The 16,690-nt window shown below is 36.8% G+C and overlaps 4 protein-coding genes across 4 annotated transcripts; 1 reads left to right on the forward strand and 3 right to left on the reverse strand.

The window, feature by feature from the left end:
- Nucleotides 1-10: 10 nt before the first annotated feature.
- LOC126053609 (RCC1-like G exchanging factor-like protein) lies at nucleotides 11-7,295 on the reverse strand. The gene is made up of 7 exons (XM_064043701.1): nucleotides 7,076-7,295; nucleotides 6,613-6,788; nucleotides 1,901-2,092; nucleotides 1,325-1,527; nucleotides 809-981; nucleotides 528-692; nucleotides 11-395 (listed from the first exon to the last, which is right to left on the reverse strand). Exons 1-7 carry the CDS (start codon nucleotides 7,188-7,190, stop codon nucleotides 58-60), a joined length of 1,362 nt encoding a protein of 453 aa, XP_063899771.1. The 5' UTR covers nucleotides 7,191-7,295; the 3' UTR covers nucleotides 11-57.
- Nucleotides 7,296-7,672: 377 nt separating this feature from the next.
- LOC110381213 (centromere/kinetochore protein zw10 homolog) lies at nucleotides 7,673-11,618 on the reverse strand. The gene is made up of 5 exons (XM_021341457.3): nucleotides 9,976-11,618; nucleotides 9,677-9,883; nucleotides 8,789-8,918; nucleotides 8,255-8,396; nucleotides 7,673-8,090 (listed from the first exon to the last, which is right to left on the reverse strand). Exons 1-5 carry the CDS (start codon nucleotides 11,474-11,476, stop codon nucleotides 7,875-7,877), a joined length of 2,196 nt encoding a protein of 731 aa, XP_021197132.3. The 5' UTR covers nucleotides 11,477-11,618; the 3' UTR covers nucleotides 7,673-7,874.
- Nucleotides 11,478-12,164, reverse strand: LOC126053651 (protein POLR1D-like). The gene is made up of 2 exons (XM_049836222.2): nucleotides 12,097-12,164; nucleotides 11,478-11,727 (listed from the first exon to the last, which is right to left on the reverse strand). The coding sequence occupies exons 1-2, from the start codon at nucleotides 12,162-12,164 to the stop codon at nucleotides 11,478-11,480; spliced, it is 318 nt and encodes a 105-aa protein (XP_049692179.1).
- A 324-nt stretch (nucleotides 12,165-12,488) lies between these two features.
- On the forward strand, nucleotides 12,489-15,066 carry LOC126053640 (translocon-associated protein subunit beta). The gene is made up of 3 exons (XM_049836209.2): nucleotides 12,489-12,645; nucleotides 12,817-13,193; nucleotides 14,516-15,066. Exons 2-3 carry the CDS (start codon nucleotides 12,822-12,824, stop codon nucleotides 14,714-14,716), a joined length of 573 nt encoding a protein of 190 aa, XP_049692166.1. The 5' UTR covers nucleotides 12,489-12,645; nucleotides 12,817-12,821; the 3' UTR covers nucleotides 14,717-15,066.
- The last annotated feature ends 1,624 nt before the right edge of the window (nucleotides 15,067-16,690 follow it).

A 16,690-nucleotide genomic window follows, 5' to 3' on the forward strand; every position in this document is an offset into this window, starting at 1 on the left:
AACAATAGGATAACAAATATTACAATTTATTTACTAACAGTCTTAAATAACAATAAATCACGTGAAAGGTTTGCAAATTGCTACACTATGGTCTACACTACATAAAACTTTTAATACGTGTCCTCCGATGGCTACTTTTAGTGGGAAATATTGGTCTTTAGTATAACCTAGGCCGAGACAGCCCTGTCTGTTTCTGCCCCACATATACAGTTGTCCATCATTGGTGATAGCTGCTAAATGTCCTATGCCACAAGCTACCTTCTCCACACGAGAATCTGTATTGAATTCATTTCTTCCGAATAAAGTGCTTGGTATTTGTTTTGGTTTGTTGGAGTGTTTCACGTTGGGCCCAAGTCCTAACAAGCCGAAGCCCCAAACGAAAGCGTCGCCAGCCTCTGTAAAAAAATGCAATTAGTCTAAGCATTTTTGTGGGCAGACAATATATTACACACAGACAGTATATTTCAATACAATAATTAGTTTTTGTATTATACGCGATAATAATGTACATGATTTATGTAACTTACCATTAACAATCAAACAAAAAGAGCCTCCGGCGGCAATGTCGGTGATTTTCCCCAAACCGCGGCAGAATTCGAGCAAAGAGTACGACATGTTGACCTGTTGCGATCCACATTGCATAGGGATCTGGCCGTACTCCGAATTGCCCCAGCCGAACACCTCGCCTTGATCTATAAAAAAGAATGAGTAAAGTCTATATGGGCCAGAAAATATGCAGCAGAATGTAAATAAATATTAAAATCTTACAACATCGATTTCTGTATTATTTTCAACACATTATACATACCATTTAAAGCCAGAACGCAGTCCCCAGTCGAGGCTACTTTCACGATTTTCTCCGAAGTAATATCGCCCTTCACCTGAGCGGGTATGGCCCGGTTATCGTAGGTGCCCAACCCGGTCTGACCGTCCGCGCCCCAGCCGCAAGCGAACACCTTGCCGCTCTCTGTTATGAATAGACTGAAACATGATTTATATGTAGCCAGTATTTATTTATAAAGTTAGAAAAAGAAAGGATTAAAAACAACGACTAGTGATTTATTGAAATTGTGGTTTTCTGGATCTTTTTTTAAAGACGCAAAAACCGTCGTTTTCTGCCATAGGCCTTTTATGTACCAGGCCGCGGTAACTCTTTCGAACAATCCCGCAGCCCCGGCAGGCCTTGGCCCTGCTGGGCCTCACATTCTGTTTCTTAGGTAGTAAAGAAAGGGCAATTAGCAAATGTCTGTGGACCCTGGGCTATCAGCTGCCCATGAACGCCCTTTCTCCATTATATTTGTTTCTGTATAAATAACCTACTTACGTATGATCCTGTCCACAGCAGACACTAGTAATCTTCTCTCCGCCTAACCTCCTGATATTATGAGAATTAACACTCCCTTTATAATCTTCATTTTGGTTTATTTTGCGGCCACACTGGCCATATGCATTGTTGCCTAATGTGTAGACACCCTCATTGTCTGTCAGTATGGCTGTATGGGCCCGACCAGCATCCATTCCAATTATCTGTAAAGTAAGTTAAAAACTTGGATTATAAAAAAAATATTGTATGTTTCTTCATTCAGATATAGGTGATGGACAATTTTAACACCTTGTTTATCCTACTAATATTATAAACGCGAAAGTTTGTATGTATGGTTGTATGGATGTATGGATGTTTGTTACTCTTTCACGCAAAAACTACTGAATGGATTTTAATGAAACTTTACAATAATATAGCTTATACATCAGAATAACACATAGGCTACAATTTGTAAACATATTGTTCGAAATACTAAACCTGCGCAGACGAAGTCGCGGGCACCAGCTAGTATAATATAAATAGAAGCTTGTTGCAATAGTTTACCTATTTGTGAAAAATGTTTTGTGAATTACCTACCTTAGTTTCTAAAGATTTGTAAGGCAGGAATATTGGGGCTGGACTGAGCAGCAATTCCAGTGGGTGGCCAATCCGTGGTGCATGATACCCAATCTGTGAGTCTGTATTAATACCGGTTCCAAATACTTTGTGTTGCTCATCTGTCTTTATGGAAGCCACTGTGAAGCCATACCCAGCAGCTACATGTTCTACCTGAAATACAACATTTTGTTAACTGTAAATTGAAAATTATATAAGGCTTATATAATTTTTGTAAGAAAATCGTGATTTTTTTCACTTTTATATATTTTTAATAAGTCATGAAATGAACTCTGTAAGAAAGGGGGTGTAGTAGACAGGCCCGCCGCTAGCTGTTTGTTCGCCCGCGTGCAAAACCGGGGTCCGACCCCCGCCCATTCATATCCATCTTACTTTTCCAACAGAAAAAAATATGTACGGTAGACCGCATATCAGTGGTAACTGTCATGCACCTTAACTCAATAGTAATAAGTACGATTTTCCTATAAAACTGTTACCACTGACCTGAAGTTGACTGTACATGCACCGCTCTGATTGCAAAAAACGCACTTCCTTTTGGATGCATCAATATTGCAATAGGTACATAACATATATTACACATAACTTTTTATTTACTTGAAATGCTCTAAGTCTTAGAGTAACCTAAGAAGTCCTGGATTAGCCCATTAGCAGACTAAGCAATTGCTTAGGGCATCAATGCAGTGCAATCATTATACCCAAGTGGCCCCCCTGTATTGAAAGATTGTGATTAATGGGTAGGTACCAACATAATGTATATCAAAGTGCTTAGAACAGATTATGGGTAACTTAAAGTAACGAACTTAAATATCTATAGCAATGTTTAATTTCAGTAAAATATGTTATTAATGGTTTTTGGTGGGTTTCCCGTTGAAAAAGTCAACGCATGAGACATATTTCATATGTAAGGAAGCGAGCGCGAAATTTTTTTAGTCTAAGGATACAAAACAAATAAAAACCACTGTAAATTAAGAAAGCAAAGTCAAAAAGTAAGATTTTTTTTTTTTTTTTTTATTCTAAATTTATTTAGGGGCTTTTATCATAGATATGTCAGCCCCATCGTACCCTTTTTACATTAATTGGCTATTTCTATACAATTAGTTAGAAACAATCACTTAGAAAATAGTTGATCGATTGTTATTCGTGAAGGACCAGAATCAAATAGCACAACTTTTTCATAATCATCGAAGATGGTACAGATAAAATAGATTGAACAACGCCTACATCAAATTTATTTATCTTAAAATCCTTCACAAATAACTCACGTTCTGCTCTATTCCGAACACACTCCATCAGCAAATGTTGAATATCTTCAATTCGATTGCAAACTGTACAATTAGGAGAATCAGCCTTTTTCATAAGATATGCGAATTTTGCCGACGGATAGTGTCCTGAACGGAGTCTTAATATCAATTTAACATAGTTCCTATCTAAATTAGAATTCTCAAACCAGGGAACACACGCTGGCTGACCTTGGATGCTTTTGTACCAAATACCTTTATCCATAGACACTTTGAAAAAATAATCTTTCCAGGAATCAAAGCATGCAAGTTTGTATTTGCTTGTGTATTCCCAATAATCAGGTACATAATTAGTTATACATCCCTCCACTACAGCCGACTTGGCTATACGGTCGGCCTCCTCGTTACCATTCAGTCCAATATGCGCTGGAACCCACTGCAATCTACATTCTATACCATTATTTTCCAGTATCATAATAAGTTTTAGAATATCATACGCTATCGATGTACCTCTGCTATAACCAGAGGCGCATCGAGCGATATGCTGAAGTGCACTCTTACTATCTGTAAAGATTACAGCTTTTCTTAAATTTTGATTCAATATGTAATTGAGTGCCTTGTAAATTGCAATGAGCTCCAGCGACATAATGGATATATCACAATTAATTTTATATCCACATCTGTTGCCTAAGGTCTGGTCAAATAATCCTGCTCCTTGTCCCTGGGCAGTTTTAGATGCATCGGTGAAAATTTTATGCCATCCAAAATAAATTGTGTTCAGTTCTGCTATAACATCATTCAGTAACATATATGGGTTATAATTACGTTTAGCGGTGTTTAAACTTTTAAGTTTAATTTTAATATTTTTTGTATTAAGGGATGTCCAAACTTCTAGGCTAAACATTTTTAGATATTCTGATGCTGTAATTTCCAAATGCCTAACGTCATTGTACACTTCCACAAGTAATGGTATTTTTTTGTTTTGCCAATAAGAAGTACGACCAAAATTACTCAATTTGGATATAAGATCAATTGTGACGTTATCCGACCACGATCGGCTTTTTAGACAAAATTTGTATGCTAAATATTTTCTCCTCAGAAATAAAGGTGGGATCGATAAATCTGATTCCATGACGTGGATAGGGGAGCTTTTGATATAACCTCCTATTATTCGTAAGGCCTGATTTTGCAGTTTATCAAGTTTCGATAAATGTGTATTGGCACTGCAGTCATAGAGGAACGAACCATAATCCAGTCTGCTTCTAATTAAGGAAATGTATAATTTACGTATATGTTTAGTATGTATACCCCAGGAGCTCCCAGTTAATAGTTTTAGTATATTCAGAAATTTCGAGCATTTCGCGTTTATTTCATTTATGTGTTTACTCCAGCGTAAACTTTGATCCAACCACATACCTATGCACAGAAATGAAGTGCAAATGTACATGAAGCCGCGAGCGAAGCGAGCGCGATTTTTTCCTTAGAGTTTTCATGAAGTAAACATATCATAAAAAGCCAAAGTGAACAAAAAGCTATAACGGACGTGAGCGAAAAATGATTTTTCAGAATTGAATGCCTCAACAATTAAACAAAGATAAATTGCGATCAGTGCCGGTTTTTACTCTACCAGCGCCCTAGGCGAGATTTCTACGGCGCCCTCCAACTGCAATTGAAACCCGAAAAACAGAGACGCATGTAGATACCGATTGCGCGAGCGAAGCGAGCGCGAATATTTTTTTTATAGTTAACAACGTATGAGGGCGCGGGTTCGATTCCAGATCAGACAAGTACCAATGCAACTTTTCTAAGTTTGTATGTACTTTCTAAGTATATCTTAGACACCAATGACTGTGTTTCGGATGGCACGTTAAACTGTAGGTCCCGGCTGTCATTGAACATCCTTGGCAGTCGTTACGGGTAGTCAGAAGCCAGTAAGTCTGACACCAGTCTAACCAAGGGGTATCGGGTTACCCGGGTAACTGGGTTGAGGGGGTCAGATAGGGCAGTCGCTCCTTGTAAAGCACTGGTACTCAGTTACATCCGGCTAGACTGGAAGCCGACCCCAACATAGTTTGGGAAAAAGGCTCGGAGGATGAGTTAACAAGTCGAAGCAAAAATTACGTAAAATGTAGCCCAATGTACATAAGTTTATTGCTGGTTGATGAATGCAAAAACACTGGAACATGTCTTCTGATTGCGCGAGCGAAGCGAGCGCGAAATTTTTGTTATATTTTAGAACTCAAAACAAAAATTACTTAAAATTTTGCCCAAACGTACATAACTCTTTGTTGATGATGGCGCCTATGTATTAAAATTTTGGGACTTAAAGTATGTAAATAAGAAAGTTCATGGAAACTAGAAGTTACTTTCTTATTAATAAAATTACTTAAAAACGACGCTCCCTTTTTGCTAGGGTAGACTAAAAAATTCTTGAAAAATAAAAACAACTGTAAAGTGAAGCAAGCCCGAAAATGTTTGAGTTTTGGATCACTAAAAGTCCTAAACATATATAATAAAAAGCGACTGTGAAGTGAAGAAGCCGCGAGCGAAGGGAGCGCGAATTTTTTTGAGTATTGGGACATTAAAAGTAGTGTTTCTTCGAGAATTTCTCTTTAACGCGGAATTAAACACAAATTCGCTTCGGCGCCCCTGAGCCCGCGGCGCCCGGGTTATTCGCGCACGCTGCACCATAGGTTAAGATGGCCCTGATGCTATCCATTCATTTGGGTACAGTTTTTGTAAGTTGCAATCTTTGATGAAATTTAAAACAAAAATAGGAGTAACATTCTGATCAAGGATTGGTTGGGGGCGCCCCTTATACCCGGCGCCATGGGCCGTAGCCCAACCGCGCCCTACCCTAAAATCGCTACTGATAGCGATATCTGACATGGAGGCGCGAGCGCAGCGAGCGCAAATTTTTTTTGGGGATGCAAAGGATGAACCCGTTAAAATTGATAGGGGACGACCAAAGCGAGGGCGGCTTTTTCTGAAATTTTATTGCTAATCTACTCATCTATTTTTAGTAGAAATATTTTTATTACGTAATTATGGTTTAATTTTGCCGTATGGGTTAATTTTGCCGCCCCCTAAATAGTGCCGCCCAGGGCATTTGCCTCCCTGCTCTCTCCCCCCACGCTACGCTAATGGTTGATCTTAAATCTTTTTTAATAATTTTTAATTTTGAAAATGATCAACAGATGTAACTGATATTCTTAGCGCTATTGCTGTGTTCGGAAATATTGAAATCAAATAATTGGTAAAAAGATATTGTATTTTTTTTATATTACGTGATAGGTCGCTCGATTTGCCGCCCCCTAGGACGTGCCGCCCGCGTGCGGTGCACGCGCTGCACGCCCGCTTACGGCGGGCCTGGTAGTAGAATGATAAACTTATTGTTTTTGCTACTATTTGAATAAGTATGAAAATTTCACTCACATCAAATCTTTCGGCAAAAGCAGAGCGCATAGGGTACCAGCAGAGTGAGAAGTTGTTCCGGTACTGCTTCCTGCCCTTCTTACCGCGGGGCATGTGTATACCGAGGGCCCCAGTCTCTGCTAGACCCCACATATACATGTTGCGGTCTGATGCCTTGCTTGTCGGGTACTGGAACACTAAATGAGGGAAATTATATTATATTTTTTTATCAATGATAAAACGTACGTTTTTGCTTTGAGATTATTTCAGCAGGTCATTCGAATAGTTTATAAAAACTAAAACTGGTTAGAATAAGACACTCGAAAATCGAAAACAATAATGAAATAATTTTAATGAGAGTTGTAGAAAAAAGTATTTTATGTTAGAATTAAATACCGTATATTCTGTGTATATTATAATAGTATGAGACACTAAAGTTATTGTAAATATATTTAAATAATAGAGAAAATAATTATTAATATACCTGGGAGTGAGTCTTCCTCCTCGAGATCAGGAATTTTCTGTTTTGACGTAGCATAGTAGCGACCACAAAATATTTTTGCACTCTTGTTTCTCAATAACACTTTAATTGCATGCATTTTTGTTATAGTTTAGAACATTTTATCGTAAATTTAAAAGTTTTTGAGGTTAGAATGCGTAAAATAACAATAGACTTTTGAAGTTTCTGTGACGTATTACGTTCTTTTCTACGCAGGAACAAACTGTTTATCATAAAATACTTCAGAACGCGTAAATAGGAACGCAAACAGAACTAAACCTCAAAACTAGAAAATAATATTGTGCGTAGAGCGTAGGTATTGTTCCCCCAAATTATTTATCTTTAGCTATTTTTATATTTTTTGTTAACAATATCTTCTAGGACCTAATGTAAACCCAGCTAGATTCTTATTGTAACTTTTGCTCGTAGTACATGTTGATGTCTGTGTTCCAGCGAGACGCCGCCGACTCCATATCCTAGTAGATAATGGATAATAATTGCAAATAGCAACAAAATTATTAATTGGAGTAGGAAAAGGGTAAAAAATAATAGTCATGTTTCTAAAACATAAAAACAACCGAATACAGATATTCTGTTCTTCTGTAAACATTTATTTGGATAATTTAATTTAATGTTTTACAATTTAACTTATTGTAATATTGAATTATCTTGTGAGTAACATCAATTCTTACACAAATGTTTGTAGTAGTAAATGAAATGACACATTTAATAGAATTTAACACCGTTTTATATGGTGAAACTGACGTCTAACACTGAGAATTATTTATTTTATTTTGGAGAGAAGGTTGGCTCGCATCTGCGTATTTTGGAACAGAGCTTTGATGAGGCTGCGAAGTTCTTCATTCCTGAAGTGGACGGCGAGGGGACCGGTACCGTCTTTCCAGTGGTTCTCGATGTCTTTAAGGGAACCACCTAGGACGAATATCAACTCTTGAAGCTTGATCCAGGATTGAACGTGTTGTTCTATGTCGGTCGGGTTCTGAAAAGATATTTTTTATTAAACAAATTACCTGGATTTTAGACAAATGAATTCAGAGAATATCGGCAAAATACCTAACGCGAAAAAACAAGATAACTAAATTAAAAAAAAGGGCTTAAATGACATACATGAGATAATTATAAGTATTTCTTAAGCTAATTTACCTGGAAAAGATGTGGAGCCTTCTGCACAACGATAGTGTACATTTCAGTGAGCTGTGTGGCCATCTCCATGGATATATCCTCCACGGTGCACACGCGATGGATCAGCTCGTCCAGAAACATGTTGACTAGTGTTGCCATCAGTCTGTGCAAAAACAAAGAGAGTGGAACCGATTATTGGGTATGCTATAACAAAAGATAACCGTAGCAAAGTCAGGACTAGAAATTCGGAAACTACTGAACCGATTTGAAAAATTATTTTCCTGTTGGAAAGCTACACTATCCCTGAGTAACATAGGCTAAATTGTATTCAGGCACAGGAAGAAGTTCGCCCAGGACGCGGATTAAGCAGCGGGAAACAGCTAGTTTTTTAGTAAATAGGTATTTCGAAAAGGAATTCGTTAGTCCAACGTCCGTGCTAGCACAATGCGCGGCACGTACCTACGTATGAATAAGATAAGAAAAAAAGACATCCGAATTGATCACTTCCTCCTTTTTGAAAAGTCTATTTTAAAAATCCTTTCCACAAAGACTGACCTGGTAAAGACATTATTAGGAAAGACTCCTATCCAGACGTTCTTCAATAAATGCAGTTGTCGGAGGCACTGACGGACCGCCGCCTCCGCGTTGTCGCTCAACACGTCCTTTACAACTATGCAGTTCAGATCTGCAAGAATTATCAATGTTTACCATTAAAAAAAATACTCTAGAATGGATCATACCGCAAAAACAAAGGAAGTATGGTATATCAAGAATGGGTTTTACGCGTATGATGAAAGTGTCAGTCAGCATCATCGTCATCAGACTTTTTAATTTCTCACTGCAAGGCGCAGGCCTCTTCTTATGCAGAGAAGCGATGAGAATCAAGAAAATAATTAGTCTTCAGCATAACAATTACGGCATAGTACTTTGATTTTCAAAATGATTCGAACTATTGACCCTTGGCCCTTGACCATAGCATTTTGGAATTGTCCAACGTTTTACGTTCGATACCTGGGCTAATGTATCAATTTTTAAATTATGTTCAGTAGTTTTATCATCAAAGCGCGGCAGACAGAATAACTGTAGGATACGGAATACTGTATAATACATCGTTATACAGTATACTGTGTAGAAGTGCTTTCAGATAACATCACATTCCCAGTACATGAGAAATGTGAAAACGAATTGTAAAGTTATTCACGGTAAAATAGCTGAACCAATTAGCCGCGTGAAAATAGCTTGAAAGATTTTTTAATGGGCAGAAACAATACCTAACTTATTTAATAAAACAAGCAGAGTCAGTGGTGTAGAACGACGCATAATAGAAGTGAAATCACTTGTTTAGATTTATTGAATTCAAGGCTTGATAGTTACGCTTATATCATTTCATGTAGGTAATATGATGAACAGCAGTCAAGCGAATTTAAACCTTATGCAACTGACCTGAAGACCTAATATTGTCCAATATCTGTTTCCTCTGCTGCTGCATATGTATAGTGAGGTGCTTATAGCCCAGGTCTCTGATCTTCTGCACCAAGTCCACAAAGCCGATGGGATAGTCCAGTTCCCGTCCCTCCATGAGGACCAGCCATTTGTCACCAAACAGTTGAAGATTGTGCGCTAGGTACATACAGTTGTTGTGGAAGAGGGCTGAAAGTAATCAAGATAGAAAGATTTACATATTGGAACTGGGTTTATAAAAAGTAAGAAATATAAGTCGCGAAAACAAAATAAAAACTCACCAACATACTGTGGGATGGTTTGCAGATAGTTCTCATGGTGATACGGTACCACCGCATCATACAGTTCAAACACCAACCGAGTGGTATTATACAGCTTCTTGCACACCACATCGGAACACTGCACCGCCTGCTCCATCATCACATAAGCCACGTCCAACAGCTCCTGAGCAGTCTTCGATATCATGCACCTCGGGAAGAAGTACAAACTCTTTGGAATAGTCTTATCCAGAATATTCAATGCCTCTGCTCCTTCTTCCTCCAGCTTTATCTCCAGCCCATCATTGGGCACATGCTCCACTCCAATAGACATTGAAGCACTCAAATCTTTTAGCATTATAGCCCTGGCTGTTTCCAAGAAATGCTGGCTCGACTTATTAGCAAACAGAACATCAATGTTGTTCAAATAATGCAATATAGAGAGACAATCTTCAGTAAAGAACTTAACTAAAACTAAGAAGTTCTGAAACTCCTGTATTTCTGAAGTGATCCTTCCGTATATCTGTAGATCATTTATATTATTTGGTATGGTATCAATCAGACAGTCTTTGATCAGTATGTCCCTAAACTCAGAACTGATCTCTATGCCAACCATCCTCATTATTGTGGTGTCTCGCTTAAAATCAACATTTAGCTTATTGTTCAAGTAATTGAAGAGTATTCTTAAGTTAGCTATAACAGCATCATATCGAGGTTTAAAATTCTGCTTGTGCATTATAGTAACAGTCATCAATTCATCAGTTTCATCATACACAGTCACATCACTGTGTATTATAGGCATAAGAACTTCTTTTAGAAGAAACTGGGCAAATTCAGCTACTCTTTCAGTCAATTTCTTACTCCTATCAAGGGCATTAAGAATATCAACAACAATGAGGGACTCGTCAAAGCTTAAATTAATGGTGACTACAGTTTTTCGAGTGCCAGCTTTTATGTTCCAAGTTACCATCCGGCCCCACTCAGTATACAAATCAGTGAGAAGGTTCTCCCATATTAACTGTGCTGTATGTCTAGTGTTGCTGTACACTTCTAAGTTCTGGAACCCTTCTGCTGGAGACTCAGCATGCTGCAGAAGATCATACACAGCTTCCACAGCCCTAGTGAAACTCTGTGCCTCCCGTCCATCGTCAAACTCCTTAACAAACTGCCCACAAAGAAGCACATCACGGACTATGTTGAGAGCAAAGTTAATGGATGTAAGTTCATTTTGCAGCTGATCACGGTTGGCTAATGACTTGAGTATTTCAGCCATAGTCTCCTGTTCTATTTCCACCTTACAAACTTCCATATCCTCGGCTAAAGTTTGTGTCTCTGAGCATAATGCTGCACTTTCCTCCAGTATTGATGTCACATCATGTTCAGTAGAGATCAAGAACGACTTTAAGTCATTCTTTAATTGTTCTATTTCTTTGGATATAAGAGGAATCTTCTCAGAAGGTTTCCAGTTAGTTTCATTGACATCAAAAATATTTTTCAGTACATTATCTACATTATATTCCTCCATTTTAATGTTTTCTTTTGGATCTATCTTTTTTAATTGAAGGCTCTGGATGTTTTTCACGATTGGGTGATTTGTGCGAGTGTCGGCGTTGCCTTGAGTGGTATTTGTTAGAGGTTACTGCATTTCGTAAAGTATTTACTAAGAAACGCTTGTTGGTTTTGTTTTGTGGAGCTTTTATCCAACCAGAAGGCCCAACTATTTCAGCCCTTGCAGCTCCTTGAACGGCTTCCCGCATTAATTCCTCTACAGCGAGTCTGAAATTGAACAAAATCAAGATGTTGCTTATGAAGGAACCTGGTGGATTCAATAACAGTACTTACATATTTGCTGCAAAAATATATTAAATTATATGATACCATATACCATAATTTAGCATAGCATTTATTTTATTATAAGATTTACTATTAATCGTAATTTGATTATATTAAAACCGTGAAAACTCCTATACCAAGCGAAATGGATTCTAATTGGAACATTGTGCAGGATAGATAAGAATGCAGTATCTACAACAATATTGGTCTAATAATAACGCATGGAGATAAACCTCCAGTGAACAGACAACTTAAAATCTCGAATACTAAAGTTCTATATCAAGAAATCAAAAGAAAACAAGAGATACTCACTTTTCTAGGGCTTCGTCATCTAATGGTTCTTTTTCGGGTTGATTAGTAACATCTTCCTTCTCTGTCATAGTTTAAATTACAACTAATATGTAAAATATCACTACACTAACGTATAAATATTAATTAACCAATTATTTATTTCGAATTTCCGCAGAAATCCATTTTCGATAAAATCCTCAACCTACGAGAAAACAATCACGTATTTTTGACAGTTGTTGCATAAAATGCGTTCGTTGTTTGTATCAGTGTACAAATCAAAACGTTATTTTTAATTTCATCTGAACGCCATGATTATAAATCTAGATTTAATGAAATAATTATGCAACTATAAAAGATCATATAAAAGATATCCAATAAAATTAAAAGAAATATAAGAGTTGATAATGTTTCAATCACGAACGCAGCTATAGGATTTATCAGTTTTTAAAACTGGCAAGTATTTTGACTGCGTGGAGTGAAACGTCAGCCACGTCCGAACGACTGTCACCGATCGTCTTGCAGCGTTCGCCAAATCTGCTTTTAGTTGTTTATTATTAAGCATAAAATAAGGTAAGTTCAAGTTATTATGCCCTAAATATCTGTAATTTGATACTTTCTTGTCATTCTTCATCAATGTAAACAAAAATCGAACTGTTTTCATTCAAAATTCTCGTATTAGAATACCATCCATCTGCAACCTATTTTCGAGCCAAGATAAAAGTCTCTATTTTCAATTTCCAGACAAAATGAGCGCCAAGCTGCTGTCCCTGATCCTCATCATCGCTACTGCGGTGACCGCTGAAGATGAGCCAGCGATTGCGAGGTTACTTGTATCGAAGCAAGTGCTGAACAAATACTTGGTGGAAAATATGGATATTCTGGTGAAATACACGCTGTTCAACGTCGGTACTGCGCCCGCTGTGGATGTTAAGCTGGTTGACAACGGTTTCCACCCTGAAGTGTTCCAAGTTGTTGGTGGTCAGTTGACGGCTCACATCGACAGGATACCTCCTCAGACAAACGTGTCTCATGTTGTTACCGTGAGGTCCAGCAGATACGGCTACTTCAACTTCACCTCAGCTGAAGTTTCATACAAGGCCAGCGAAGACGCCACTGAGGTGAGACATTTTTATTACTTTCACTTTATTAAATGTCCTATTTTAGCATACAGTTACTTTTAACCATAGGTATATAAACTTATGTTACTGTTACTAAATAGAAACATCTGTGTACTTTCTCTTTGAACTACTATGTTTTCTGCCTAGCTTCAGTTTCACCTTATTCTAACTAGACTATAAGCACTAACCCTAATTAGAAGATGAAATTCTATCAAATTGTTATATATTGTATTTAACGGTAAACAGTTTATTGGTCTCTGTACTAACAAATAAGATACACTTTAGATACAAGATCTTCTATTGATGATTAAGCACTTGAACTAAGTTCAACGACCTTCCATTATTAAATTATATATCGATGCAGGCAGTTATATTCAAATCCTAACTATAATGGAGCCTGCCATTGCCATTTGCCTGCCATCATACATTACTTTATTTTTTTAATTAGGGTTCTAAGAAGGCATTAATTAGCACAGTCATTATAGTAATGTTATTCAAATAACTTCCTAATTAATAAAATGAAAAGTTTTATGTTTGTTACTCATTCACATAAAATCTACTGAATGGATTTTGATGATCCTTTGCAGTAACTTAGCTTATTTATCAGAATAACATATAGGCTCGTCATTTCTATCAATGCATGAGAAGTACTTAGATTACAGATGGAAGTTAGGTATTTATATCTTAATAAATCATGTGTGTAATGCGAAAGTTATAGCCCATATTGGACCGCAGTGCATAGTTATTTTTATAAATAACACCAATTATTTTTACCATAAGGAAATATTTCTGTATTATCAACTATGGGTATTGCTAATTGAATTCAAATTATGAAATAAAAAACCCACTGTGCAAGTAGTAGGCACAATTTTCTTAACTAAAAAAAAGTAAATATAAAAAGCAATAAAAAGTATTGTTCATTGACCATTATAACTATTTACTGCTGCAGGGTGCATGCAGTAAATAATATTTTAAACTGTTATTACTTTACAATAATTGTCAACATAACTGTAAAAATTTATTTATGTTGTTGTGAAGAGCCCGGTCATTAGCCATTTTTACTGCTTAATTCAACAACATTACAATCTTTAGGGTTTAATTATAGATGCATCTGTAATTGCACCATAATATATAAAATATTTTAGGCCCAACAATTCACATGACTTTGGACTGGACTCAGCTCTCATGTTCAAGATAGGTTGTCCTTTATATCCAACATTATACATTGTAATTTGACTCATTTACCTCTATTGTACAAAAAATATTTTTTTAACCATGTAACAAACCACTGAACTAACTCAAAAATTATTCTTTATTTCCAGGTCCAGCAGTCAATCAGCAGCTCTCCCGGCGAAGGCGCTATCGTCGCATTCAAGGACTACGACCGCAAGTTCTCATCCCACATCCTCGACTGGACAGCATTCGCGGTCATGACCCTCCCCTCCCTCGCCATACCCTTCGGCCTGTGGTACTCCTCCAAGAGCAAATACGAGAAACTAGCCAAACCCAAGAAGGCTCATTAGGTTTAGTTAGGTAATTAGATCACTGCTAATGTTGTATGTTGAGTTTCTATGTGACATGACTGATTTTCTTTTTCATATGTCACATCCGTTTTCATTTGTTTTTTTATCTATGTAAAATAGTGTTACCACCTATCAATTTTGGTTTAATCGTTTTCACTATTTATTAATTTCATCGGATTTAGATTTGAGAATTTATGTAATGCATTTGTTGCCCAGCTGGATGGTTCATTTTAGTTGAATAATAACGCAAATAAGATTAGCAGATGATCTATCTCACTCCATTAGCTATAGTACATCAACATCTTGTTAATATTAATTTATATGAACAATAAAAGTTTTTTATAAGTCAAGCCTCATTTTAATTGCAGCCGTAGCATATACTCATCAGTATAGAGGTAAATTATTGTAGCACCTTTACACGTATAATTTATCTCAGTGCAGTTTGAAGCTATAACTACACTAACTATATAGCTATACAATGTGTCCCGGGGATAAGTGACCGCCCGAAATTTTTTGAATATTTGTACAAAATTAAGGATAATTTCCTTTATATTTGGGACTTACCGCCTTTGGTTTTTTTTTAATGATTTTTTGTAAATACTGTGACGTGCTGCAGTTTTTTTAAGATATTTCCTAAGTTTTACATCTTTTAAATTCTTTTTTCTTTATTGACTAGCCGACATCATAGTTTATCAATTAAAATTATCAAACATAACAAAAACGTAATAAAACATTTATTAGAAAAAAAAGAAAATAAAAATTCAAAGAAAATAACGCCTTTTTTTCAGTTTTTTCAAAATAAGTCCAATAAATGCCCCCTTAATATCACTTTCTTTTATTAATAAACTACATGATATTTCCTACAATAGCTCACAACAATGTTTGCTGCTATTTCAAACAAATGCAAAAATACAGTCAGTTGAAATTTGAAAAAAAAGAGCAAAGCCTGTTATTAACAGGCCTGACAATAAAATTTTTTTACTGATTTTTTTCAAAAATATAAATGAAATTATCCTTAACTTTGTACAAATATTCAAAAAATTTCGGGCGGTCACTTATCCCCGGGACACATTGTATAAGTAAACAAACATCTAAATCAATTCCGCTACCGCCGTTACATTTTATCTAACGAATAAACCGAGTTGCCCTCTTAGCTGCCTCAGTAACCAAACATACTTTTGTCTACGAATACTAAGTGAATTTAAGCTAATCTAAATTTTCATATTAAATTAATCTGATATAAAAAAATTGGAATGGTGGACCAGACTGCCAAAAGGTTCCCCTGAACTTTTGTCGACACTTACATTTGCGTTAATCCCGCAAGTAGGGTACCTTGCCAGATGATGCTTCGCAATTTGAGAAGTGCTGAGAGTTGGCCTTCCTCAAGAAATACAATTGTTTATTATTTAAAATTATCTTTATAATTCGTAAACAGCAGTTGGCACTAGTAAATTAGGACAATCGACGATCATAGGCGTTATATCCAGTTTCCGCTAGATGGCGCTGGCGTCGAGCGTTAGTTTAATAAATATTAGGTACATGCCGCATGGAAGTGAAGACAAAGCCCAAGGCCGAACCGCAATTACTTAACATTTTATAGTTTTTAGTAAATCGCTTTAATAGAGAAACCTTAAAACATTGATCTTCATGCCCTTCATCGCAGAAGGATTGCACCATTTCTAGGCCAAATCCCCCCAGCTTGGGGGAAGCCGTTGTCTAGCAGTGACGTAGTAGGCTGTGAAGATATAGGAACCTATTGATAGGAAGTGTATGTTTCGCATTCGCAGATTATGTACCTACTGATATCCCAAGTAGGGTAAATACGCCAAATGTCGGCCTCCCCCCAAACTTCGGCCGTCTGTACATTTTCAGCTTGCATTCATTCAAAAGGTAATTAAGTGTTAGTTTTGCTCCTCGAATTGCAACCTTGGTTTATACTCTATACGTACAAATCGTTACTATCCGATTCTGTCA

The sequence above is a fragment of the Helicoverpa armigera genome, chromosome 3 (genome assembly GCF_030705265.1).
Source record: "Helicoverpa armigera isolate CAAS_96S chromosome 3, ASM3070526v1, whole genome shotgun sequence".
NCBI classification, from domain to species: Eukaryota; Metazoa; Arthropoda; class Insecta; order Lepidoptera; family Noctuidae; genus Helicoverpa; species Helicoverpa armigera.